Genomic DNA, 25,808 nt, shown 5'->3' on the forward strand with positions numbered 1-25,808 from the left:
GTTGAGATATCAGTGAAGGACCGCCTCAGAGACAGCACATTTGTCAGTGGAGTGAGGGCAAGCAGGTAGATAGTGAAGCTTTTCTTGTCCTTTTATCTCTACTACTACCAGCAGAAGGTACTACCCATATTTTGGACGGGTCTTCTTGCTTGAAATAATCTGATCAAGAGAAACCCTCACTGGAGTGCCCAGCAGCTTGTATTTTAGTTGATTCCAGATGCAGTCAAGTTACCAGTCATGATTAGCCATCACAATCGGCAATCTATGTTCTACACATACATCTATATTCTTTAATCATTCAGGTATATGGAAATATATAGAATATATTTTTGTATTTATATGTTCCTTGCATTCTATGTAATTGCATTTTTTTAAGTTTAGAATGTTCAACAAATGTCCCTATCATTCTTACAGATACTATACTATTATCAAGATAGGTATTTCATTAGTACTTTTTTGTGGCACTGGAGGTAGAATTTGAGAATTTGTGCATGGTAGGTGTCTTAAGGTTTCCATTGCTGTGAAGAGACATTATGACCACAGTAACTCTTATAAAGGAAAACCTTTAATTGGCTAGCTTATACTTTCAGAGGTTTAGTACATTACCATCATGGCAAGAAGCATGACAAGCATGCAGGTAGACATGGTGATGGAAAGTCTATACTAGGCTGTTTTTAGATTTCTTCTGCTGATGGAATTAGTCAAAAAGTCTTCACTTTAGCCTCACGTAGACTCTTCAGACAAGGGCAGAAAGAAGCCACATTCTTTACGAAAATATCACATGAATTATGTCTAGGTAACATGCTAATATTCTTCTCCCCTGATACCTTGAGTGAACCTCCAACAGTTCAAATAACTCTTAGCACCTCTTCTTCCAGCTCCTATTAGTAGGGCCCATTAAGTACTAATTAAGGCACTCTACTTTCCTAACCCAAAGTGCCAAACTCCAAATTCCTCCACACAAACCACAGGTCCCGCCTATCACAGCAATACTCCAGTCCGTGGTACTACCTTAGTTAGGGTTTCTGTTGATACGAAGATACACCATGACCATGGCAACTCTTATAAAGGAAAACTTTTGTTTGGGGTGGCTTACAGTTCAGAGGCTTAGTCCATTATCATCGTGGTGGGGCATGGCGGCATGCAGGCAGACATGGTGCTGGAGAAGGAGCTAAGAATTCTACCTCTTGCTCCATAGGCAACATGAAGTGAATTGTGTTACTGGGTGTAGCTTGAGCATATATGAGACCACAAAGCATGCTCCCCACAGTGACACACTTCTAACAAGGCCATGCCTTCTCCAACAAAGCCACACCTCCTAATAGTGCCACTCCTTATGAATTTATGGGGACCAATTACATTAAAACTGCCACAGTAGACAAGCTCTGTCACTGAACATCCCCAGCCTTTCACTTGCTGTGGGGTTTTTGTTTATTTGTTTTGTTTGTTTTTTTAATAAAAAGGCAAGGTCTAACTATATGTTCCTGGCCAATCTTGAACTAGCTATATAGACCTGGTTGGCCTTGAACTCTGCCTTCTAAGTGCCACTCAATTTTTTTATTGTTAATTTTGAGAATTTCATGCATGAATACTTTATCAAGATCATTTCCCAACCCTTTCAGCTTCCTACTCTTTCCATGCCCCTTCCTGTCTCAAAATCCTGCTATCTTAATAACTCTTATTGTTTTACACACACACACACACACACACACACACACACACACACACACACACACACACACACACACAGAGATGGGGGGGAGGTAGTCGAATTTTTCTGTGGGCTGCCAGCTCACAAATAATGACACAGAGACTTACTGTTAATTATGAAAGCTTGGCCTTAGCTTAGGCTTTTTCCTAACTAGCTCTTATAACTTAAATTAACACATTTATATTAATCTACATTCTGTCACATGGCGTTACCTCTCTTCCCTCTTCCACATCCTGTTTCCTCTCTATGTCTCCTGGCTTCTCCCGCAGCATGCCCAGATTCATCTTCCACTCTGCCTGGAAGTCCCACCTCTACCTCCTGACTAGCTATTGGCCATTCAGCTGTTACTTGAACCAATCATAACAATATATCTTCACACAGTGTACAGATGTCCTGCATTACAGAAAGACACTTGTATGTATTTAAATTCAACCTGCTGACCCCATTTAGGAGTATGTATATTTTTAGGGATGACTACTTCTCCCTGGAGAAGACTGATTCTCCATCCCAGCAGCCATGAATTGTCTGTGGCTCTTCATCTAGAGGTAGGGCCTTGTGAGACTGCAGTGGAATGTCTGGCAATGTCAATGTGTGGGTCTTGTTTAAGCAATTAATTGATAAGATTTCATGGGTACAATTTTGCTATCTTATATAGAAGGTAGGACGCCCTGGTACTCTGACTTTTATAGTCTTTCTACCACTTCTTTTGCAATATTCCCTGAGCCTTAGGTGTACAGGTTTTGTTGTAAATCTATCAATTGGGGTACCCCACAATCAATTGTTTTTTGCATTTTAACTCATTGTGGCTCTTTGTAATACTCTGTGCTGCAAAAGGAAGGTGGGGGGATTATATTTAACTGTGAGTATAAAAATAGGTTTAGCAAAGTGGCAAGTTCACCTCTAGGGTTCATGACCTCATTAGCTGAGGGTTGTTGGATAGGTTTATAATGCCAGACATGAATTCCCTCCAATTGAGTGGGAAATGAAAATTTTAAACTTTAAAACATTTGAAAAGTCATGTATAGTGGTTACAAAAAGTTTCAGACATTGGGGCTGGAGAGATGGCTCAGTGTTTAAGAGCACTGTTGTTCTTCCAGTAGACCCAGGTTTAATTCCCAGCACCCACATGGCAGCTCACAAGTGTCTATAACTCCAGTTCCAGGGAATCCAACACACTCGTGAAGACATCCATGTATACCAAACACCAACGTGCATAAAATAAAAATAAACATTTTAAGATAAGTCACAAATATACAAAATAAAAGCCAAATGCTCTTAAAGTCAGATATGTCTAGGATGCCCTCTTTGCTGCCTAATAATTATGTGTGATGCAAATGTGACACGCCACTCCATTGACCTGCAAGGAGAAATATAATCATAAGAACACAAAAAGTATTCTGGAGAGATGGTTTGGTGGATGGACTGTGCTTACTGCCAAAACTGACACCTGAGTTCAATCTGTAGTACCCATATGGTGGAAGGAGAGAACTGATTCCTGATAATTGTCCTTCGACCACTACAGAAGTGTGGTGGCACACCCTGTTTCCCCATAATAAATATGTGTAATAGCGCTCAAAACATCAACAAAAGCACAGAAAAGGCAATTTGGTGTGTTGGCTCGTGTCAGTAAACCTAGCACCACAAGGGGGGAAAGGTTCCTTTTCTTTTGTTCAGAATGCTTAACTAGCCAAGGATAATCTTGAACTCCTGTTCCTCCTACCTTTACCTCCAGGATGCTGGGATTGTCGTCTGTGCTACCACCCATGCTTAGAATGAGTTTTAAGATCATAAAAATTGAGCATTAGTACTGTGGTGCTGTGGGTTTTGTTGGGGCATCAAGAGACATCAGTTAAGTGCTGTGGAGGCCAAGGGGATAAGATTTAGTGATAAATGTTCTTACTGTAAACATGGTGGTGTCTTTTTATCCTTCCCAAATGTTATATCCAACTAGTGTTATTAAGTAAATGTGTCATGGACAGTCACATTAGTTCTAATGTCACCCAAACATTACTCCATTTGGTTGGTTGTGACACATTTTCACTTTCTCCTCTCCCCCTCTTTTTCACCTTTTTCCCCCCTCACATCTCTACTGCTCCTATGGCTGCTCCCTCCCCAACACAAACACATTGTTTTTTTGTTTGGTTGGTTATTTTTTGTTGTTGTTGTTTTTAGACAAGGAACACCCTGTGAAACACTACCATGCTTCAGTCTTGGGGTACCCTGCTTCTGCTTCCTGTTTTACTTCCTACTCTCCACACTTGCTACATGGAAGAAATGCTGAGATGTTAAAAGCTACAAACTTGTGCAAGTGATTTAAAAGAATATTAGATGTAGGATTCTTAACAATTCATCTTGCTCTGGTTTCTCAGATGTGTATGTACTGAGCCGTCTAACCCTAGCAATGAAACTATAGAACTGTGGAAGAGAAAGAATGTGACGTCACACAGTATTTTTTGGGGAAACCTCACTGTATCCGTAAGTATGTTAGGGATTGAGCAATATTTTCAGCCCATGGAAACCTGGCTATTATCTCTTTTTGTTTTATTTTAGAGGTAGTTTCACACTGCATTCTTCCTATCTCAGCCTCCCTTGTACTTAGGAGACAAGATGTGAGCTTCCATGTCCAGCCCTTTTTTTGTCTTTTGTAATCATACTTTTTTTTTCTTGAGAATGAATATGTAGATTGTTTTCAGAATATGTTGCTTTGTCATTTTTTTATTTATGTGTGTCTGTATGGGTGTGTGCATGAGTGCAGGTACCCACAAAGGCCAGAAGATGTCAGATCCCTTGGAGAAAGTAATCTCTGAGCCATCTCTGCAGCCTGTTGTTTACTTTTTAATGATGTGTAAAGCTCAACCTCCCCAATGCTTCAACACTTTAACACAGTTCCTCAATCATAAGATTATGTCATTGCTTCTTCATAATTGTAATTTTGCTACTGTTATGAGTGATAATGCAAACATCTGATATGCAGGATATGATATGTACCCCTGTTGGTATTCACTCACAGGTTGAGAACCACATGCTAGGCAAGTGCTTTACTGCTGAGCTACAGACCAGACCAGAATGTGGTGTTTTCACTAAACTTTTAATGACCACTTTGCTGCTCATGAAAGAGCTGTTTTAATCCCAGATATCCAGTCAGAACTAAATTGGTTGTCTTTAATCTTTCCTGCCGTTTCTAGGGGAGGGTGAACAGAGGCTGGCCTTGAGTTGCCCATCATTCAGCTTCCCTTTGAGAGAAATAAGGGTTAAAGATGTATGTATGCCCCCATGCACTGCTCCCGTTGACTTTTAAGGCAGTGTTCTGTCCATGCTCCATTCAGCATCTATCGAGACTGCACAAGTGATTTTCTGTCTGCTGCTTTTATTTCAACCATCTGTAGGACAGTGCAGTTGTGGCTTACTGGGATTCAGAGGAAGCATTTCACAGTTAGCACTCATTGTGAGCTTTTCTGTCAAGGGGACATACAGTTGAAAGGAGGGGGAACTTTAGTGAAATACTCTGTGGTGATTGTGAGCATAATTTCTAATTGATGATGTGGTGTGGTTAGCTTTCTGAGTAGAGCATAAAATTGACATCTTACATTGAACCATGTTCATGAATACTCTCATGAATACTTGAAAATCTCCATCTCCTTCCCCTCCAGGAGTGTAAGGCCTTCCATGGTATGTTTGTGGGATCAGCCTGTGGTCCTCATGGACCTTATGTTCCTGATGTACTCTTCTGGTGTGTCGTCCTGTTTTTCACGACGTTCTTTCTATCTTCATTTCTCAAGCAGTTTAAGACCAAGCGTTATTTTCCTACCAAGGTAACTGGGTTGAATTTTGGTAATATTTATGTTTCATTTCTTTTGGTTTATTTCAAAACAACAATTTTTTATTTAAAGTTAATGTTTTGTGCTATAAAAGATATTCCTTTCAGCAAAAAAAATATATATATATATATATCAGAGGCAGACACAAATGATCTCTGAGTTCAAGGCCAGCCTAGGCTATAGAATGAGTTCTAGGACAGTCAGGATTGTTACACAGAGAAACCCTTCCTCACAAATGAAAGCAAAAGTACACATATATTGCATATCTGAGCACACAGGGGGAAGATGGTACCATGAGAAAGTGGGGGTTAGTTGTGACTTTTTTCTTATATTTTAGGCATTAAGTGAATGCAGACATTAACACTATTGTTAAAGTTCTCATCCGTGTATTGGGGGCATGTTTTTTGAGAATGACATGAATTATTTGGAAAGTACAAGAAGTAATTCTGTGTTTGTGTTAATATAATCTGTCTACTGCAGGTACGATCAACAATCAGTGACTTTGCTGTATTTCTCACAATAGTAATAATGGTTGCAATTGACTACCTTGTTGGAATTCCATCTCCTAAACTTAATGTTCCTGAAAAGTTTGAGGTAAGTATTAAAACAAGTGGCTATTGGCTTTTTGGAAATACCAAACTACTTAGTGAGGAAAGGATTTGAACTCAGGACCTTGAACTTATTAGGCAAGAGGTCTCATGAACTGCAGTCCTCAATTTATCTTTTGCATTGACAAATATAAAATTAAATTTTAGTACCTTCTGCCCTCCAAAGAACTAATTCATGTTTATAGTGTTTGCTCTAAAAATCAGTTTCATGTTCTATCACTGAAATGTGTTTGAATCTGATGAGATGACATATTATTGTCAGTAGTTGCTTTGTGCCAATTCTGACTCAGTACCAACCTTGCTATGACCACAAGTTTCAGGAATCTAACCCAAGGTACTTAAGGTATTGATAAAAGAGAGTATATTTCACCATATGTGGTGTATGTAGGTTCATGTTAAAATGTCGTTCTAGTTTACTTGTCCTGTGTCTGTATGCCAAACCTCATTAAAACATAATCTCTAAGATGGGGACTGTGGTGCATGCCTCTAATCCCAAACTGAAGATGTTGAAGCGGAGGCTTGTGAGTTTGAGGCTGACCTGGACAACATAGTTCCAGGCCAATCTAGGCTGCTTAGCAATGCCTTGTTTCTCCATAATAAACAAATTCAAACAAACAAAAAACCCTAACCCAAAACTGATAGTCTCTAAACAGTAACCCTCTGTAATTCTTCAGCATTTGGGCTTGCCTAGGTGGGGTGTGATCTGCTCAGGAGACCTCCCACTTTTCACATGTCTAGTCATCTAGTGTCTTGGTGGGAACAGTCTAGCTTCATTTACTGACTTAGGGGCCTGAAGCAGTTGGAGTGGTGGTCTTTCTCTTTCCTGCTTCTGTTTTGTATATCCCTCTCCAGAAAGGTTATTGAGCAACACAGTCATCTCAGGACTTCAGGGGGAGTTAAGGAAACTTCAGGGCTTCTTGAAGTCCAGACTGTCATGTCCCTTGGTCTTACTTTGTGTATAAGTTACAAGATGGTCTTGAGTTGAAGAAGAGGGGGATAGGTACTGCTCCAGATGGAGAATGGGCAGGTCCCACGACAAGGGCATGCTTTAACAGGGATGAAGTTTCTGTGACTATCTGCAAATAATTTGCCACACATCCCAATTCAGCTTATTTTCTGTACCTTGGCATTTCATGGAATAGATCCATTATGTGCTATGGAATAGATCCACTATGTGCTATGGAAATTTAGTATAGTAGAGGAATGAAACTTTTTCTCCATTTTTAAACTTTCAATAGCCTACTGATCCAAGTAGGGGCTGGATCATAAGCCCTCTGGGAGATAACCCTTGGTGGACATTACTAATTGCAGCTGTCCCAGCTCTCCTTTGTACCATTCTCATTTTTATGGATCAGCAGATTACAGCTGTAATCATCAACAGAAAAGAACACAAACTCAAGGTAATTCTCACAGATTTCTTTAAGGGCTTGGGGTCTTCTCTTTAATAACAACAATGTTTGAAATTAGTTTCTTCTTTATAATTAATTTGGAATTGTAATATAAAGGAACAATCTAGACTTACCAGTGTTCATTTCCCTCTTTAGAAAGGAGCTGGCTATCACCTTGACTTGCTCATGGTTGGTGTCATGTTGGGAGTCTGCTCTATCATGGGCCTGCCATGGTTTGTGGCTGCAACAGTGTTGTCTATAAGTCATGTCAACAGCTTAAAAGTAGAATCTGAATGTTCTGCTCCAGGGGAACAACCCAAGTTTCTGGGGATTCGTGAACAGCGGGTTACAGGGCTGATGATTTTTATCCTGATGGGCCTCTCTGTGTTCATGACTTCAGTTCTAAAGGTAAACCCTTTTGAGGTAGCATTCTAAAATCTTCCTTAACATTCATGCTTAATTGCATAGAAATAAAACATTGAAATATGTATAGAATATATAAAATCAGTTTTCCGCCTGTAACTTCAGATCCATACAAGTTTAGAAATACTGTTTGGCAATGTTTGTTTTGTTATGGTAAGCATGTAGATTAATGAATTATAGCCTGGAGATCCATCAATTACAGCCTGCTTTTGGAAGGAGTTAATCAACATGTGGGTAGAACATAGTACAGGAAGTAATTGGGCACAATACAAGAGAAATGTTTTAGTTTCTTTAAAGTACTGTTAGTGAATTTAATATGTTCTTTCTTGAGATAGCACATGAAATAAAAGTAATAAGTAAACACTAGAAAAATAAATAAAAACAAGATTACCAATGAAGCACATAAGAAATTCTGTTAAACACATTTTTCTCACATCCATATTTTACAGATGTAAGCCCTGTATAATATAGCCATTCAAAATAATTATGTAGCATAGTATCTAAGCTGAAACTTTTTATTATAAAACCCCAACTCCATATTTGTTTTTGCTGTTTTGGTTATTTTTGTTATAAAGAAAATGGGTGTTAAAAGTTGATACCACTATAAACTAGAAGAAATTTATATGTATTAGCTTTAAAAGAATATTCTTTATTGTTGGAATTCCTTGGGTTTATTTCATGGTCTTTTTAGTAGCTACTTTAAAGTACCAAGTATCTGGACTGCTTTCAGTACCCTTAGACACGGGGGATATCAATAAATAGAGTATAGTATTGTCTTCCTGTGAGAACTCCACACTCTGCCAATAAAATTGATAGGTAAATGGGCAGTTGTATAGTGCTGAGTATATTTTAAAGAAACGTGGAGATAAGAGAAGTATGTTGTGTAGTCTTCTGGGAGTAAGGACCATTGCAGCTCTTTGAAAACTGCCCCTTAAGTCTTACTATAGTTTCTAAATTTCTGAGTTAAATACCACACATAAATAGAAAAATTCAAGTCAAACATGCACAGAACTCTAAAATGAAACATAGTCTCAACATTGATTTTTCACTTTTCCAAAGCAACTCTTCATAGACAATTCTTTTCAACTTTGTGATTTAAATTAAAAAAAAAAAGTGTGGTGTACACACATACAGGTGTACATGTATAGTTGTGGAATGGAAAAGGTCAGGGAACAACTTTTGTCAGTTTATCCTTCTATGATGGGTTCCAAACCATACTTAGTTTGTTTGGCTTGCATAACAAGTGCTTTGATCTCAGTTTTGTTGTTTAACTTACTCTGGTAGTATTTGGATATGGTGATTCATATCTATAGTCCTAGCATTTGGGCAGGAGTGAGGTGGGAGTGAGGTTAATAGAGAATTGTTAAAGTTAGAGGATAGCTTAGACTACATAGTGAGCCTCTGGGCCAGGTTGGGCTGAGTTTGAGTCTCTGCATCGTAGTTAAAGAGCTGGCAAGATGGGTAAGTTAGCAAGGGCATGTGCCAATGCCAGGTTTGAAAATGGAGTTTCATCTCCCAGAACACACATGGTCTTGTGTGCACATTCACATACACACACAGGAAAGGGAGGGAGGGAGGGAGGGAGGGAGGGAGGGAGGGAAGGAAGGAAGGAAGGAAGGAAGGAAGGAAGGAAGGAAGGAAGGAAGGAAGGAAGGAAGGAAGGGACGAATCTTGAATATAGTTAGAATTATATTTTTACACTTATGTTTGTACTGACTCTTTTTTTCCTAGAACAGAGATATTCAAAGTCCTCTCCAAGAACTTTTTGGAGTCCCTGGCATTCTGTCAGGATTCCACCAGGGCCTTCTATTGCAAAGGCTACATACTGCAAAAGGCAGGGTTTTTTTCCTGTATGTCATTCAGAAAAGCATATTGCAAACTGGATATGCCTTGTTTCCTTTTAAGCAACCACTCAAGAGATTTACAAAAATGTAAACCAGTGCTAGTCTTGAATTTCACTTTGTTTTAGAAATAGTAGTCTATCGTAGTTCTTGGGCATGGCTCAGTTGGTAAAGTGCTTATTGTAAATCCTGAGTTCAGATTCCCAGCACCCATGGTTAAAGAGCCTGTTATCCTATCACCCTGGAAGTGAAGACACATACATCCTTTGAGCTTGTTGGCCAGCTCTTTTTACCTAATGGGTGAGCTCTAGATTTGTTAAGGGACCCTGTGGGGTTTTTTGTTTTGTTTTGTTTTGTTTTGTTTTAAGGTAGAACATGATAGAGAACCAGACAGCTCACATCCCCATATACATAGATAAGTTTACCTCCACACAGATAGTGTTCTTTATGTCACCTTATCGTAGTTATTAATATTATGGCTGTCACCTTAAAACTGTCAACAGCTGTTTAAAATAGCCTTTAATTTCACACACAAAGCCAGGATTTCTGATAGAAGGCCTGCTAGGATGGGGTGTCATCTCCGACTTCAAAGTTTTAAGGACTTCATTAGTAAATGCTATTCTGCTGCATTTGGTGATGCCAATACTAACTTGACACCTTAGTGACTGGTGGTCTGTCAACTACTTAGTTGAATGTTCTGTATTTAAAGAAATTTAATTACACAGAAAGCTGATGGCTGAAGTTGAAGCACCGCAGGCTGTTTTGTTTAAAAAGTTTCCTAGGTTTTAGACTAAGCTGTTGCCCTTTGCTCCTCATATCTGAGTGTACTCTCTATGAACAATGTGTGGACTAACTTACTCTCAAATGTATAAATAATACCTGTGTTCTTCCTGTAGAATGTTGGTCCAGTTCTTATCACAAAAGATCTTTCAATTCTGTCACCATACATCAATGTTCTGTATACTTATTATTGTAAAATGATTTCATTACAATGAGTTCTAATTGTATTAATTTCATTTACAGTTTATCCCAATGCCAGTTCTATATGGCGTTTTCCTTTATATGGGAGTTTCATCATTGAAAGGAATTCAGGCAAGTATTTAATAATGGGACTATTTAAAATTGCAGAAGTTGTACTAGTGACTGATTTTTGTCTGGTTACAGCAAATCCACATTTGCTCAGTGATCATTGTTCACTCTATGTTTTTACTTTAAAGAATGAGATGATTACTTCACCTACTTTGATTTAAACCCAATGAAATGTCACATCCCTGCTCCAGAAAGACTAGCGTAGTGAGGGGAGGATCAAAGGGTCAGAATGGAAAGACCTTTATCTCAAGTGGAGACCACTTTGAGCATTGAGGAAGAAAGGGTGTACAAAAGTGTTGTCATAATGAGGCCTAGTACATTAGTTGTTTTCTCTAAGTCTTAAAATGCTGACTGATGGAGGGGAGGAGGATCCTTTACCTGCTTTATAACCCAGTGCTCTGAGACAGTGGAGCCTCTGTGCTAAGGAGGCGGAGTCAGTGCGTGGTATGGTCTGTGCAGACAGTCTGCTAAAATGTACTCAGTATTATACAGACAGACCTGAGTAGGAAATGTGTAGATTAGCACAGGGAGCCCCACAGTGGCCGCCTCTTCGCACAGAAACCATGTGCCCACAGTCACTGGTGTAACGGAGCCAGCTTTTTTTTTAATCATGTCTCCCATGGTGAAGAAATGATACTATTTCATTCACTTGACTTTTTACATCAGTTTTGTGACATGGGTAGGTTGATTTTACCTCTGGTTTATAACTGGGGAAATTAATTTCAGAAACATCCAATGAATAAATTGGTCTTCATAGCCTTAGTGAGGTTAAACTCTGAGATGGAGAAGCCTCGGAAGACTGTTAGTACTTAATTGTGCATATCGGAAGCAGTTCAAAGAGATTCAGTGTATTTGGAATTTGACCATATAAAGTAAAACATTTTGTTTTTGAGACAGGGATGGCCTCCTAGGCTGGCTTGAACAGTTGTCTCCTGCCTCAGTCTCCCCTGGTGATAGGATTACCGGTATAAACCACCCCTCATTTCTCTTTGTACTTAAGAGACATTTTCCCAAAACATTCTTCTGTGTTATCAGAGCATACCAAAGAGCCTACAGCTTCATTTAGCACACATACACAAAATCCTAGAAATTATAATTTCTTAAATAGCAAAAATCAGTTTTAGTTGATAAGTTCTGTTCTGTTCCTTCATTACATTTGTAGTTTTTTGACCGTATCAAACTATTTGGAATGCCTGCCAAGCACCAGCCGGATCTCATCTACCTCCGCTATGTCCCGCTGTGGAAGGTGCATGTGTTCACTGTTGTCCAGCTGACCTGCCTCATCCTGCTGTGGGTAATCAAAGCCTCTGCGGCTGCAGTAGTTTTCCCCATGATGGTAAGTTTTCAGATTTATTTGTTATTTATTCATAGTGTAATTGTCATTTTCATGGTAACGTTTAAAAAAATTATAACGGACATTGAGGAAAAAATATCTCCTTTAGCTATCTTAAGTATTTTAAAATGTAGATGAACTGTTTCTAGCTGTAAACTAGTACTTTGTACTCCTGGGTATTCTTGTATTCTGAAGTTGTTTATTTTTAATATTTTACTCCCTGAGCTATAGGGCTCTGTTTTGCAATTCTGTGTAAGCCAGACCTTAGGATAGTCATAGACCAAATGTGATGGGCAGGTGTATGAAGTGAAGCAACCACAAAACATCTTGGCTTGGACATGGGATGCTGCAGTGTGTTTTTTCTAGACAATGACAGATGAAAAAGTGTAGAACTTACAGTAGGATACAATTTGTGTAATTCATTAAATCATCATTCAGTATTGTTATTTTTGCATAATTTATGAAAGCTTAAGAAGCACAAAAAATCCAAATGGACTTTAATTTTACCACAAAGAAATCTATTTTTCTTTTGGATTATTCAAGTACCCTCAGAATATTCTGACCTACAAAGCCTAAAGTATTTACTAACTGGCCTTTTACAGGAAAATACTTACTGGTCCTTGTGTTATAGATGTCCAGTGAACTTAAGAAATAGTACTTCTTTAAAAATAAAATTCAGAACTGCAAATGAGAAGAATAGTGTTCCCTTAGGGGACATTTCACTCAGTTTAGGTTCAAGGTCAACATTACATTTATTACTAAGGCTAGGGGTGTAACTCAGTAGTGTTGCCTAGAATGTGTAAATACTGAGTTTGATTCTTAGCACTGACAAAAAAAGAAGGAAAAATCAAGTAAACCTTTATTCTCAGTATTATTCCAAATGTTGTCTATAAAAGCCATTCTTAGTTCATGAGCTGTACAGAAATGTCTGATGGCCCAGGTTTGACCTAGGACCTATGAGTTACTACTTCCTCACTTAGAGGAAGTGGATTATTATACTGTGTATGAATTTTCACAAGTAGCCCAACCAAAAGGGTTAAGTAGCTGAGAATGCCATACTCGAGTAAAGAACGTTTAAAGATCAAGACACTGATCGTGATTCCAAAGCCAGGAAAAAACCAAATGAAATTGTGAAAGATCTATGGTGTTTTCCTTTGATTAAATACAATCAGCTTAAAATGCTCGTTTGTATGCTCAGCATTATTTCTTAGCATCATATACCATAATAAAGCAAATAATGATACTTTAGCATAAAAAGGAACTAGAGTATCTGGATAAGAACATATCAGAAGTAGTAGATAGTGTCTACCTCAAAAGTGTTAATCATGGAAAATAAAAATTGTACTGTAGTGGACAAAATCAAGAAAATGTTTAAGGGTAAACTGAAGCAAAAAAGCTTTAATAGTACTTGCAATTTCTTGCAGCTCTTTTGTAAAGTTTCACAATATGTGTGATTTAAAACTACAAAAATTATTACAAATTCTGGAGACTAAAGGTGTGAAATCAGGTTGTGGCCACAGGACGGTGTTCTGATATCTGCAGGGAGTTCCTCTTCCTATCTGCTTGTCTTGTTTCTTTTCCTCCAACTGTATAGCTACAATCTAAATTGTTCCAGCATGTTCTTCCTGTGCCTCTGTTTGCACATGGCACAGCCATTTTATAGGGACACCAAAGTGTTGTAAATGTGTGTTTCAGGATGGAGGTGGTATTACTGTAAACCAGATAAATCATTAAAAACGTGGTTCACAAAAATGTTGTTTATCTTGTGAATATGGGCTCCATGTACATAAATGTTATGTACATCCAACTATATGTAAATTATATTTTTGTTAAAAATCAAGACTTGCAAATTACAGAAAATGAGAAGTCAGTTAAGTATAATTAGGAATGGAGTTTTGCTGACTACTTAACTTTTCTGTGCTTACATCATGCTGTATGGAACTATGAGGTTCATACAATATGGAACTAGCATAGCAATGGATGAGGAAACCAGAGAAATAGACTAATGAGTCCAGAAATTGTCTTTATATATAACTGTATTGCAAATGGAATACTATGTATGGATAAATTATTTCATTAAAGGTGGTCATTTCATTCATCAGAAAGTTTAATATATGGAGTTGAAAGAATTAACTATGTACTCTGTAACATCTTACTAAGGAAGAAATCCTAAGTGAATTCAATTTAAGAGGTAAAATGAAGTTGTAGTAGAAAAGTTAGGTATATATCTTCATCCCATTGGTTAGAGAGACCTTTTAAAGAAGATGGAAAAACTTACTGGTAAAAGAAGAGTAAATTTATTTAGCCATGTGAAATGTTTTTATATGATAGGAGGCATTTTAAATAGAGTTGTAGAGTTGTGAACCAGGAGAAAATATATATGAGATACAATGTAGATGAAAGATTTCTAGTAAACTAAAAGGTTAAAAGTTACTTTTAAAATGAGGGCAAATGGAGTAAAAGAGAAAAAAAAAAAAAAAGCAAGCAACAGTAATGGAAAGCCAATTGACCTCTGCAAACATGTACTTTCATGTCAGCTGTCATAGGATAGCAAGTTTACATACACCGTTTCCGCTCAACTCTTTGAAAAACTAAAGCTCAGACCTGCGATCAGCTATTCTAATGCATTTGTAAGAGTTGCAGATCTGTTTTCGTGACAGGTGCTTACATGATATAAAATTTTATTGAGGGTCAGAATAACTGTTTTGATTGTATTCCTATGTGCTGTTTTTGTTTTGAGTATACAATTGGAAGATGCAAATAACTGTTCTGTTCTAATTAAGTGTGAGCTAACTTTTAAACAAAACGAATGCAGCATTTCCTATTATGTATAAGCTTTATTAAATGTTTGCTTTCTTCTTTCAGTGTATGTATTATGTTTCTCTCTCTCATCTTCTTCAGGTTCTTGCACTAGTCTTTGTGCGTAAGCTTATGGATCTGTGTTTCACAAAGAGAGAACTCAGTTGGCTTGATGATCTCATGCCAGAAAGTAAGAAAAAGAAAGAAGATGACAAAAAGAAAAAAGAGAAAGAGGTAAAAAGACATTCCTCTGTTTAATGATTTGTACCATCTTGCAGATACTGTTACCATTGCTGTATTTTAATTCAAGCAACATCATGAAGCACAAGTACTGCTAACTATTGTGTTGTACAGAGATGAGGCAGAGGAATGGGTAACCATACGCAAGTAGTGCTTCTTACCACTTCTTCGTCTTGTCCCTGTTTAACTCTGACACAAGAAACCTTTTTTTGAATTGCATATTCTGGCTGGGCAGTAGTAGCAGGAGCCTTTAATCCCACCACTCAGGAAATAGAGGCAAGTGAATCTCTGAGTTCCATGCCAGTCTGGTCTACAAAGTAAGTTCCAGGCTTGTTACACAGAGAAACCCTGCCTCAAAAAGCCAAGAGAAGAAAATTGCATATAAAAATTAAAGTTTGTAACAGAACTAAAACATGACACAATAATATTATGTCTGATTTAACTTTAAATACACTGGATGTGTTAGTGTGTAGCACAATAATAGTATTTTAGTGATCTGACATATACACTAATGAAGTTTAAATGTGTTTAAGACTCTATTAGGGACTTGGGAAATGGTTCATTAAGTAAAAGCATTTGCTGCACAAGCGTGAGGACCTGAGTTCACAGCCCTTAGCACCCATCTAAAAAGCTGGGTGTAGCTGTTTGTACCTGTGATATCCACCCTCTGGAGCCGAGACAGCAAGCCTAGCTCCAGATTCAGTGAGAGGGCACAGCTGTATAAAAGCAATAAATGGTTGGGCAGTGGTAGCGCACACCTTTAATCCCAGCAGAAACAGGCAGATATCTGTGAGTTCAAGGCCAATCTAGTCTACAGAGCGCGTCCCAGGACATGCTTCAAAAACTACAGGGAAACTCTGTCCTGAAAAACCAAAAGTAAGTAAGTAAATAAATAAATAAATAAAGCAATAGATAGAGAATATTTTTAAAACTTTATTCTGGGTTTGATGTTGAGTTTTTCAACTACGTTTGTGCTTTTACTGACTAAAAGTAGAAACTGAGTATGGTCTTGTTGGTTGTAGTACTTTCCTCAGTATTCCTGCCTTAGTTACTGTGGCTGTGATGAAACACCATGACCAAAAAGCAGCTTAGGGAGGAAAGGGTTTATTTCATTCACAGTTCATTATCAAGAGCAATGAGCGCAGGAATTCACACAGGGCAGAAGCTGATGCAGAGGCCATGGAGGAGAGCTGCTTAACTGGCTGGCGCGCGTCCCTATAGAACCTGTGTCCACCAGCCCATGAATGGCACCACCCACAATCAATCACTAATTAAGAAAATGCCCTACAGAGTTGCCTACAGCTGGGTTTTTATGGCGATCCCCTCCTCTGATGACTCTAGAGAACTAGTTGGCACAATTCCTGTTCAGAATTTTGTTTGAAAATGAGGCATTAGAACGTCACAGTTTTGTTTTTGAGGTGGGCCTCACTGTATAGCTGAGTCTAGCCCAGAACTTGTGCCTGTTCTGCTTCAGCCCTCCCTACTCTTGAGTGCTTGGCATGCATTTGTGCACCACCACACCTGGCTACTCATTTTTAAATGTCATAGTCTTTCTTAAATAGATAGGAAAGGTGTATTTCTCAACCAGAATTATAACTAGGATAGTCATTGTAATTATTTGAATGAGGGTCTAATTTTAAAATAAAAATGTTTTGTTTTCTTTAATATTGTATGCATAAACATCTTAGCTTTTGGTGATTTTTCTTCATGTAGGGTATTGTTTATCTCCAAAACACAAAATAAGCAGGTCAGATTGCTTACTTTTTGTATTAGTTGGTCCAGAAGCATATAAATTTAAAGAACAAAGGTGAAAATACATTTTAAAAACCCAGGAATCTGTTTTCTCCTATTAAAAAACTCTTAAGTAAGTGATCTATGTCATGATTCTCAGAGTCATCAGGGATTCCATGTTACTGTTCCAAGCATATAGTCTCCATTGTCAAATTCACCTTCTGGATAAGAATAGCCAACTACAGCTATCACTGTAGAACAGAAGGGGGTGGACAGGGCACGGACATGGGACGGGACACAGATAGAAAAATGAACATTATGCTGTTTTCAGGCTTCGTTCTGAAACTGTCAGTAAGTTGCTTATGCAAGGTCTCCCCATTGAGGTACAAATAAATGATGGGAAATTAGTATAGCAGTTTTAAATCTGGGTGCGTTGTCAGTTGTAAATGGTGAGAGTTTTTGATAATGGGGAGATGAGATGAGCTTGAATACTCTTTCTTATGTTTCTTTATGTCTGCCTCCATTATTAATGGGTCATAATTTTAGTCCATTTGTTGTTGTTGTTCAGATGGTTTCCAACCCAGGGTGATGTCCTTTACAAGGGGCATTTTCAGTGTCAGAGACGATGGTTTCCAACCCGGGGTGATGTCCTTTACAAGGGACATTTTCAGTGTCAGAGACACCTTTTTATCATCTGGAGGGGCTGCTACTAGCACAAGTTACATTTGGACTTGAGAAATGTCCTGTGTTCATAGATCTTCCCCTAACACAAAGATGTATGTTCTTTTGGTGTTACTGAGGCTGAGAAACAATGCCTATATATGCGAGCTTTTACTGTGCCCTCTGATGAGACATGAGATGTCATTTTGCTCCCCTTTGCTATATATAACTGGTTCTCAGACTTGGGTCATACTGTTTTTAGATAGCACTAATTATTCATTTTTCAGAAGTAGAGGTTATACCTTGGGAAATAAATTTCTACTAGTAGTTCTTTTAATTTTATGCTGACAGTTTGACTTTCCAAATCTTTAAGGTATTCTTGGTAACAGACCCTCCTGGGGATATTATGGAGAAAGTAATCTCTTCTTGTCTATATTCTAAAGGAAGCTGAGAGGATGCTTCAGGACGATGGGGATACTGTGCACCTTCCATTCGAAAGAGGAAGTCTCCTACAAATTCCAGTTAAAACCCTAAAGTACAGGTAAGATACAGCTGCATTTTATACAGTACATTTTTTTAATGTGTCAAGAGTATAGATAAAGCATTAATAATTCTTTGAAATACTGGAGAGTAAATGTTTTCTTAGGTTAAACACAGTGGCATGTTGGAAGGCTTGGACATTTGGCTTACATGGTAAAAATCTAATAGCCATTCCAAAGTCAAAGATGCATTGACTTTGTCACTCTGCATCTTAATGGTGCATGTTTGGTTGTTTGAGCAGGGTTTCACTACTAAGTCCTGGTTGGCCTACAACTCATTGTGTAGATCAGTTTGACTCCAATTCACAGAGATCTGTCTGCCTCTACCTCCAGAGTGCTGGGAATAAAGGTGTGCTATTATGCCCAGTTGCACTCCTAACTTAAACATGATTAAAGTATGAACAGAGGTGGAACTTTTTTAAGCAACTTGTATTAGGCACTTATAGCTGCTATTACACTGTTATTTTAATGTAATTTAAGTTCTTTTTGTAGTATTGAACTGGGGCTCTCTGCATAGTTGGCAAACCATCCTCCACTGAGCTACTTCCCCAACTTTTATACTCAGGGTGACTATTGCTATGATCAAACATGATGACCAGACACATTTTGGAGGGGGAAGGGTTTATTTTGCTTACTTTCCCATATCACTGTTCAAGGCAATCAGGGCAGGAAACTGAAGGCAGGAGCTGATGCAGAGCTTGTTCGCCTCATAACTTATTCAGTATGCAAATTTCTTAGAGCACCAGGACCACCATCCCAGGGATGGCCACACCACAATAGGTTGGGTCCTTCCCCATCAGTCACTAATTAAGAAAATGCCTTACAGGCTTGGCTACAGATCATTTTATGGAGATGTTGTCTCAGTTGAGGTGTCCTCCTTTCAAATGACTCTAGCTTTGTCAAGTTGGCATAAACTAGCCAGCATACCAACCCACTTTTTATTGTTTATTCTGAGTTAGGATCTTACTGGGTTGCCAACTGCCTTCAGGCTTACTGTGGTCTACTGCTTCAGTCTCTGCATCCTGGTAGCTGTGACTAAATGCTTGCATTGCCCGCCTCACTGATGTAATCCAGTATGACCTCCATGTCTGTAACTTATTTGCATGAATTGTTTTGGTAAAAAGGGGGGAGCTAATAGATGTATTGCAGTTTTATCTATGAAATGTTCATATTACTTGTGACCAATAACATTGAACCCACATTATTTGTGGATATAATCATTATTGGCATGGGGGTTTGCAGTCATTTTGCAGTATTTCATAGAAATGTAACATTTGATTTTAATAGTAAGTAGACAGTATTATTCTTTGATTTTGATACATCTGATGAAATAACACTTTGACACTAAAACTGAAAAAATTTAGCTAAAACTGGTGGAATCATTTTTGTGATATCTTTGCTATGTTCAGAGCTTCGTTTTCAGTTGTGTGGGTTTTTTTTTAGCATAAAAATGATTTGCAAAAGAAAAAGGGCTTTGTTGTTGTTATATACTGTAGTTTTACTTTATGAGAGTGCAAATTGGAAAAGTTTTTGACGAAGTCTCTATTTTTAGGGTTTAAGACACAATAATTGACTTTTATGATATCTTAGTGATATAGCCTAGATTGCGGCTGGGATACTGGTGAAGAGCTATTTAACTGCAAACTGAAGTGGATTTTGCTAACATAATCAGTCCTACTTAGTTTTGATTGTAAAGGAACTTGGAGTTCTCTGTGATGACTTGATAGAATTCTAAATTTATAATACTCTGTTAGATTGTAGTTTCAGTGCATGCCAAATGTTTTCTCAATTTTAAATTGATGAAAACGAGAAATTATATGATGCTAATAAAAATGACAACATTAATGCTTTTGCAAGTACTGGATACTAACCACAAAGTGTATTTGTTCTTCAGTATTGACCCTTCAGTTGTTAACATATCAGATGAAATGGCCAAAACTGCCCAGTGGAAGGCACTTTCCATGAATACTGAGAATGCCAAAGTAACCAGACCTAACACGAGGTAGTTATAACTGTTTATGCCTTGTAACTGTTGCCAGTTTTCACTCATATTAATTTACTTAATGTATCTAAATATACTTTCCTTGCTGGTTGAAACCAGCCTCCTCCCAATTTCCATCTGCTCTTCTACCTGAATTGTGTTCTGATGCAGGTTGTGATTGGTTTTCTTTGTGATTATATTTTATCATTTTTAAATTTACAATTACGTATTTCAGAAAAGGATTTTACAATTTTACAATAAAAATATATTCCACAAAATTGCATATATATTTTTGTGAATATATTTATATTCACAAATTGAATATATTCATAACTAAAGGTCCAATTAAATATAATTATATTCAAATGAAAAGAAAAAAATACATATAAAGAAAGATAATTACTAAGAATTAATGCTGCCAGGCATTGTGGCTGACACCTGTAATTCCAGTCCTCAGAAGGTAAAGGCAGGAGGAGGGACCCAAGTTTGAGTCTTGATGTGGTCTATGTAGTGAGCTCCAGTCCAGCCTGGATTATGTAGCAAGATTCTGGTGTAAATAAATAAATCGTACTTTCTTTTGGTGTAGATAGATAGATATTAGGTAAGTAGGTAAGCAAGTAAATAAATAAGTAAATTTGTGCTTTCTTTTGGCTGATTTCTACCTTGTGATAAGTGTTTACTTATTCATTCCTTTTCCTTTTATAAAACCTATATTCCACTTAATTCTCATCTTTTCATTTTGGTTATTTGACATAGGGTCTCACTATGTAGCCCTGGTTCTTCTAGAACTCACCATGTAGCCCTGACTGTCCCGGAACTAACAGATATATATATATATATACTTGCTCCTACCTCTGCCTCCCAAATGCTGGGATTAAAGGTGTATGCCCCATGGCCAACTCTTCGTCATATGTTTGATCTTCGTTTCTTGAATTCTAATTCTAAGCTTCACTGTCCTTCCATCAGTTTCTGTCTTTAGCCTCTAGGATTTTACAGTTCCTATTCACATTCTGCCAGCACCCTTGACTCAGATTGTTGGTGGTGATGTGGTGAAAATAAAGGCCATATAGTAATATTAGTACATGTCTTTTATACTAAACTTGTAGTGTGGGTTGGCCATCTATTCAAAATCACATTAGAGTAAAGACAACAACCTGACTTTACTCATGCTAAAAAGGGGCATGCTGGGAACAAGGAAAGGTTCAAAGAGTGAGAGGGTGAATATGATCAAATGTTCATATATGAGGTTGCCGAAGGAGCATACACAGCCAGGTTGTAATAGCAAAGTGTAGACTGGTGCTAGCAAGCAGCTCTAGTACGTTGTAGATATGCCTTGTTCACCATTGGAGAGTTTAGAATTGATTCTTTTAACAATAATTCTTTTCTCATTGTTTGTTTTAAACAGCCCTGAAAAGCCTGTGAGTGTGACAATAAATTTCGAAGATGAACCATCAAAAAAATACATGGATGCCGAGACTTCATTGTAAAGTCAAACCAAAAGGAATATATAGAGATATATGCCTGTCTGTCTGTATATACATATATATATATATATACACACACATGTATATGTATATATATATATATATAATGCACATGTGCCATGCCATCGTGTATAACAGTACTGCATGTCATGCGGTTTATGCGTGACAATGGGGCTCTTTGAAGTAGCATCTGATGTTTGTTGTAAGCACCATGGAGACTATATTAATGAAATGGTCTCTTAGAAGCGAGGTACATGGTTTTTACTCTTCAGATATTTATTTTCTTGGGGGTAAAGCCTTTATGTTATGCAATAGAACTATGTGGAAAACTGTATTCAATCTGATTTTCTTAAATCTCTTTGTCAGTGGCAATCATATCAACCTTAAGTAATACATACTTAGACTATATATTTATAATTTTGACCTCAATTTTGAAAGATTATTATTTCCCTTTTGGTAGTGTTTTATAGGTAGAATAAGGATTCTGCCCTTGTTGTGGGAAAATGACATGTCCTGGCTTCTCTTTGAGCTTCCTTCATGTAGCTAACCCATCATACTTCACAGGTGGTGAACACAGATGTGATTATAAATTACTGGAGACTTTATAGGTAGGAACTTTATGTATTTGGAGTTTATTTTAAATTTTAAAACTTGTCTGGGCTTCCATTCTGATGGACAAGTAAAAAGCAAAGTATATGTGATTTCTAATTTAACAACCACACCGTTCATAACGTTTTGAGTTTTAGAAGCTATAAAGTTCCCATTTGTAGTAGTTAAATTTTGTTACCTTTTCTAATACTCATACTTTTCTAGAAACCTAGAGTTCCACTGTTCTTTGTCTTTGCTCTCTTTTACTTAAAGGGGTCTAGTGGCGTCAGGTTCAGGTATCTTTCTGTTGTAAGTAGTAATGAAGAGTCAGCATCCTTTTAAATGGGCTTGTAATCAGTGACCTTTTATGAGAATTACCTTTCATTTTCTGTTGTTATTCTTTCTATTGTATGCAATATATTTAATAGGTTGGTATCCACAGTTTCCTTTTAAGATATTTTATTTATTCTAATTGATGTGATACTTAAATATTATATAAATATTTGAGACAGTAACAAATACAGAGTCAGTTGATCCTGTTGTAGCTATTTGGTGCTCACTTGCATTCTGTTTATTACCTGAAATCAGTGACAAACTTATATCTTGGATATAAAGCACTGCCATATTTGCATTTTAAAAGGAAGTTGGATATTTTCTGTGCAGTTTAGATCCATGGCATTGTTTCTGTTCTGTGATGGCATTGAGGCTCCAGTGTTTCTGACCTGTCTTTTAAACACGAAGCAAATTGTCATCTTTTATATACTCTTAGCTCCCCCACGGAATAAATATTGTTTCAGCCTGCGGGACAAAATGATTAGGGCTGTGAAACTGATAGGACAGGAGGATAAATAATACACAGAAACAGTGTGAAGACCCCGGAACACTGAAGGTGATGGGGACATGAAATTAGGACAAATGTTTTAAAGAAATTCTGATGTTCCCTAGTCATTTCAAACTAAAGTACAAAAGTATGAAGAAATGAATAGAATTGTCCAGAGTGGATATTTCTAGCAAGTAGTTTTAGTTCATTCTAAACTATGTTCCAATTAGTGTAATTCCCTCATCTGAGATCACATATTGGATTCTAGTTAAAATAGTAGCTGGCACCATCCGGTACTATCTGAGTTCTGTTGGACTCCCTTAACCTATGATGGGGAGTGTTGCCATGGTGCTTGTGGTCATTGGTGACCTCCACTGTAGTGATTCCTCTTCACTCAGCAGCATAGTGATTTCCAAAGTACCCATTTGCTGCTAATTATAACCCCCTGATGTGCCCAAACAAGAAAATTTCCCCGTATCATTTCCTTTATCTGGACATCAAAGGGTTAATTTGTTTTACAGGAAGTGATTTTAAAATTTAAACTGAAACTACCTGGTATCATAATCTTCCTGTGATTAATTTTATATGTATACATATACATGTATATGTATGTATGTATTATTCAGTGCCAGGAAGAAAAAAAATATGATATACAAAATCCTTTGCATCTAAGATATTTCACTGTGGTTTTGGTTATTAATGGCTTCTCCTTTCCTTTGACTACTTGACTTACAAAGTGATCTGATACGACTACTCCTCTGAAGAGCAGAGGGAATTAACCTCTTCTTTCAGATGGTTACATTTCTTGTGCTATTTTTGAAAATAACAATCATGAATAACACTCACTGCAAGACAGCAAGAGAGATAATTTACTATATATATTGATTCTTAAATGCTGCCTTAACTAGTGTATATGAGCAGTAGTAATTGCTATGAACTGATTTACCTCAAGGTGCAAAATGATTAAACTTGTACATATCCATTTACAAATTAAATTCAGAGAAAAGCCCTGCACTTTCTTAGATGCCTTGATTTTCATAGTAGAGCTTAGTGCTACTGAACATGGCCATGGAGCCGCCTCAGGATACTCTTCCCTCCACCATATTTTATTTATTTATAGATGTGTGTTTACAGAGACTATAATAAATCCTGGTGTTAACTATCTGAAAGTTACTTCCTTTTTTATTGCTGTTTCAATCTAAAGTAGGAGCTTTTGAGAAAATAGTCAACTAGCTTCATGATGCTAAAGGGGTGATTCTATATATATATATATATTTTAATAATAGATATGCAAAAGTGACATCCAAGGTCTTTAAACATTGTGTGAATTTTCATGTATGTGTATGAAAACACTCTTAATTCTCAACTTTTTTTTAACTTGTGGCGTACGTACCAATGTTCAGATTTGCCAAGCTTTCTATAAGACATGTAGGAGAAAATGTTTTTGTGTGCTAATGCATGTATTTATAATGATTTGTTTACTGCTGAGAATCACTAACTCTTGTTTCTCCATTCCCCAAAGTGTTAGTTTCTTCCATACACTGAAAGTGGTGGCTTGAGTGTAAGTGTTCTGGCTTCCTTTCACAATGGCAGGTTCACAGTTCTGCAGAAAGGATGGTCTCTGACAGTGCATTGTCACACCGGAGCTTCCTGTTTAGGTTTCATGAGTGTGCCGGCTCAGCAGCTCAGAATCTGTGTCCCCACCAAAGGCTCCGGGGGCCATACCTGAGCCATCAGTACAACGTAATTCAGCTCTGTTTAATATCTGAAATTTATTCATGTAGGTTTCATCATTGGTTTCATTTGTAGTGCAAACATGTAAACTGTCTTTGTTTAGTCCAACAATTATTTATTTTTAGAAAGTAAATTTGAAGACAAATTTTCAAATAGTGTTCCAGTCACAAGATCTGATCATTTTAATTGTAAGGTCTCTTTTAACTTTCTAGAAAGTAAATTGTCAAATAAAATCATGTAAAAGTTATTTTAAGATTTTAACCTGTACTTAGAGTTTAAGCCCCAGTTCTGTGGTTTTAATCATATTTTTTGCACATTGATTGCTTCTGTGTAGCTTTTCTTTTTGTTCCTTTGTTTATTCAAAATTTTTGGTTTTGTAGGGGTAAGGTGTCTTCCAGTGTTTACTATATTAGGCTTAAATTAAAATTAAGATTTATTGTTCATTTATATAATATTTGATACCTTGGTGTGATTTCCCAATACAGTTACAATTTTTATGGTATTTATAATTGCAATGGTATTTTCTTTTGTAATAAAATCTGAAGTCAATTAAACAAATTTTAGACTTGATATTTTTCATTTACATGAAGTACAAGTCTCTACCTGAGTCTATAATGTGAACTTTCCTGCCTTTCACATTTGTTTCCTAATTATTAGAGAAAGCTATTTTTTGTAGATGTTATTGAAAGTTGAAAGAGCAATAAAAGTCTACATAACAGGTTGTTGGCTGTTGGTTTTACTCTGTTACTAGAAGAACTACAAGTCTTTTTTTATTTAAATTTTTTTTCATTTTACACACTAGCCCTAATTCCCCCCCTCCCCTCTCCCTTCTCCACAGCTACCCCCCATCCCACCTACCATCTAGTCCTCAGAGAAGGCAAGGTCTCCCTTGGGGTGTGAACAAAGTCTGCTATATCTAGTTGAAGCAGGACCAAGCCTCTTTCCCCTGCATCCAGGTTGAGCAAGGTATCCCTCCATAGGGAGTGAGCTCCAAAAAGCCAGTTCATGCACCCAGCTACAA

General features: G+C 37.3%; 1 protein-coding gene across 4 annotated transcripts in view; it reads left to right on the plus strand.

The window, feature by feature from the left end:
- Slc4a7 (solute carrier family 4 member 7) overlaps positions 1-25,508 on the plus strand; it is an 87,760-nt gene extending 62,252 nt beyond the window's left edge. For 3 of the 4 annotated variants that reach the window (XM_040747625.1, XM_040747621.1, XM_040747622.1), the window contains 11 exons: positions 4,081-4,186; positions 5,362-5,523; positions 6,010-6,123; positions 7,376-7,537; positions 7,682-7,933; positions 10,813-10,881; positions 12,041-12,214; positions 15,113-15,244; positions 18,085-18,182; positions 20,075-20,182; positions 21,567-25,508. In XM_040747625.1, the coding sequence (XP_040603559.1) occupies positions 4,081-4,186; positions 5,362-5,523; positions 6,010-6,123; positions 7,376-7,537; positions 7,682-7,933; positions 10,813-10,881; positions 12,041-12,214; positions 15,113-15,244; positions 18,085-18,182; positions 20,075-20,182; positions 21,567-21,648 (1,459 nt within the window). In that variant the 3' untranslated portion in view covers positions 21,649-25,508. The remainder of the gene's footprint in view (positions 1-4,080; positions 4,187-5,361; positions 5,524-6,009; positions 6,124-7,375; positions 7,538-7,681; positions 7,934-10,812; positions 10,882-12,040; positions 12,215-15,112; positions 15,245-18,084; positions 18,183-20,074; positions 20,183-21,566) is intronic. The other variant, XM_040747623.1, reaches the window with a different exon arrangement.
- The last annotated feature ends 300 nt before the right edge of the window (positions 25,509-25,808 follow it).

Source organism: Mesocricetus auratus, unplaced genomic scaffold (assembly GCF_017639785.1).
Source record: "Mesocricetus auratus isolate SY011 unplaced genomic scaffold, BCM_Maur_2.0 Super-Scaffold_100006, whole genome shotgun sequence".
NCBI lineage: Eukaryota > Metazoa > Chordata > Mammalia > Rodentia > Cricetidae > Mesocricetus > Mesocricetus auratus.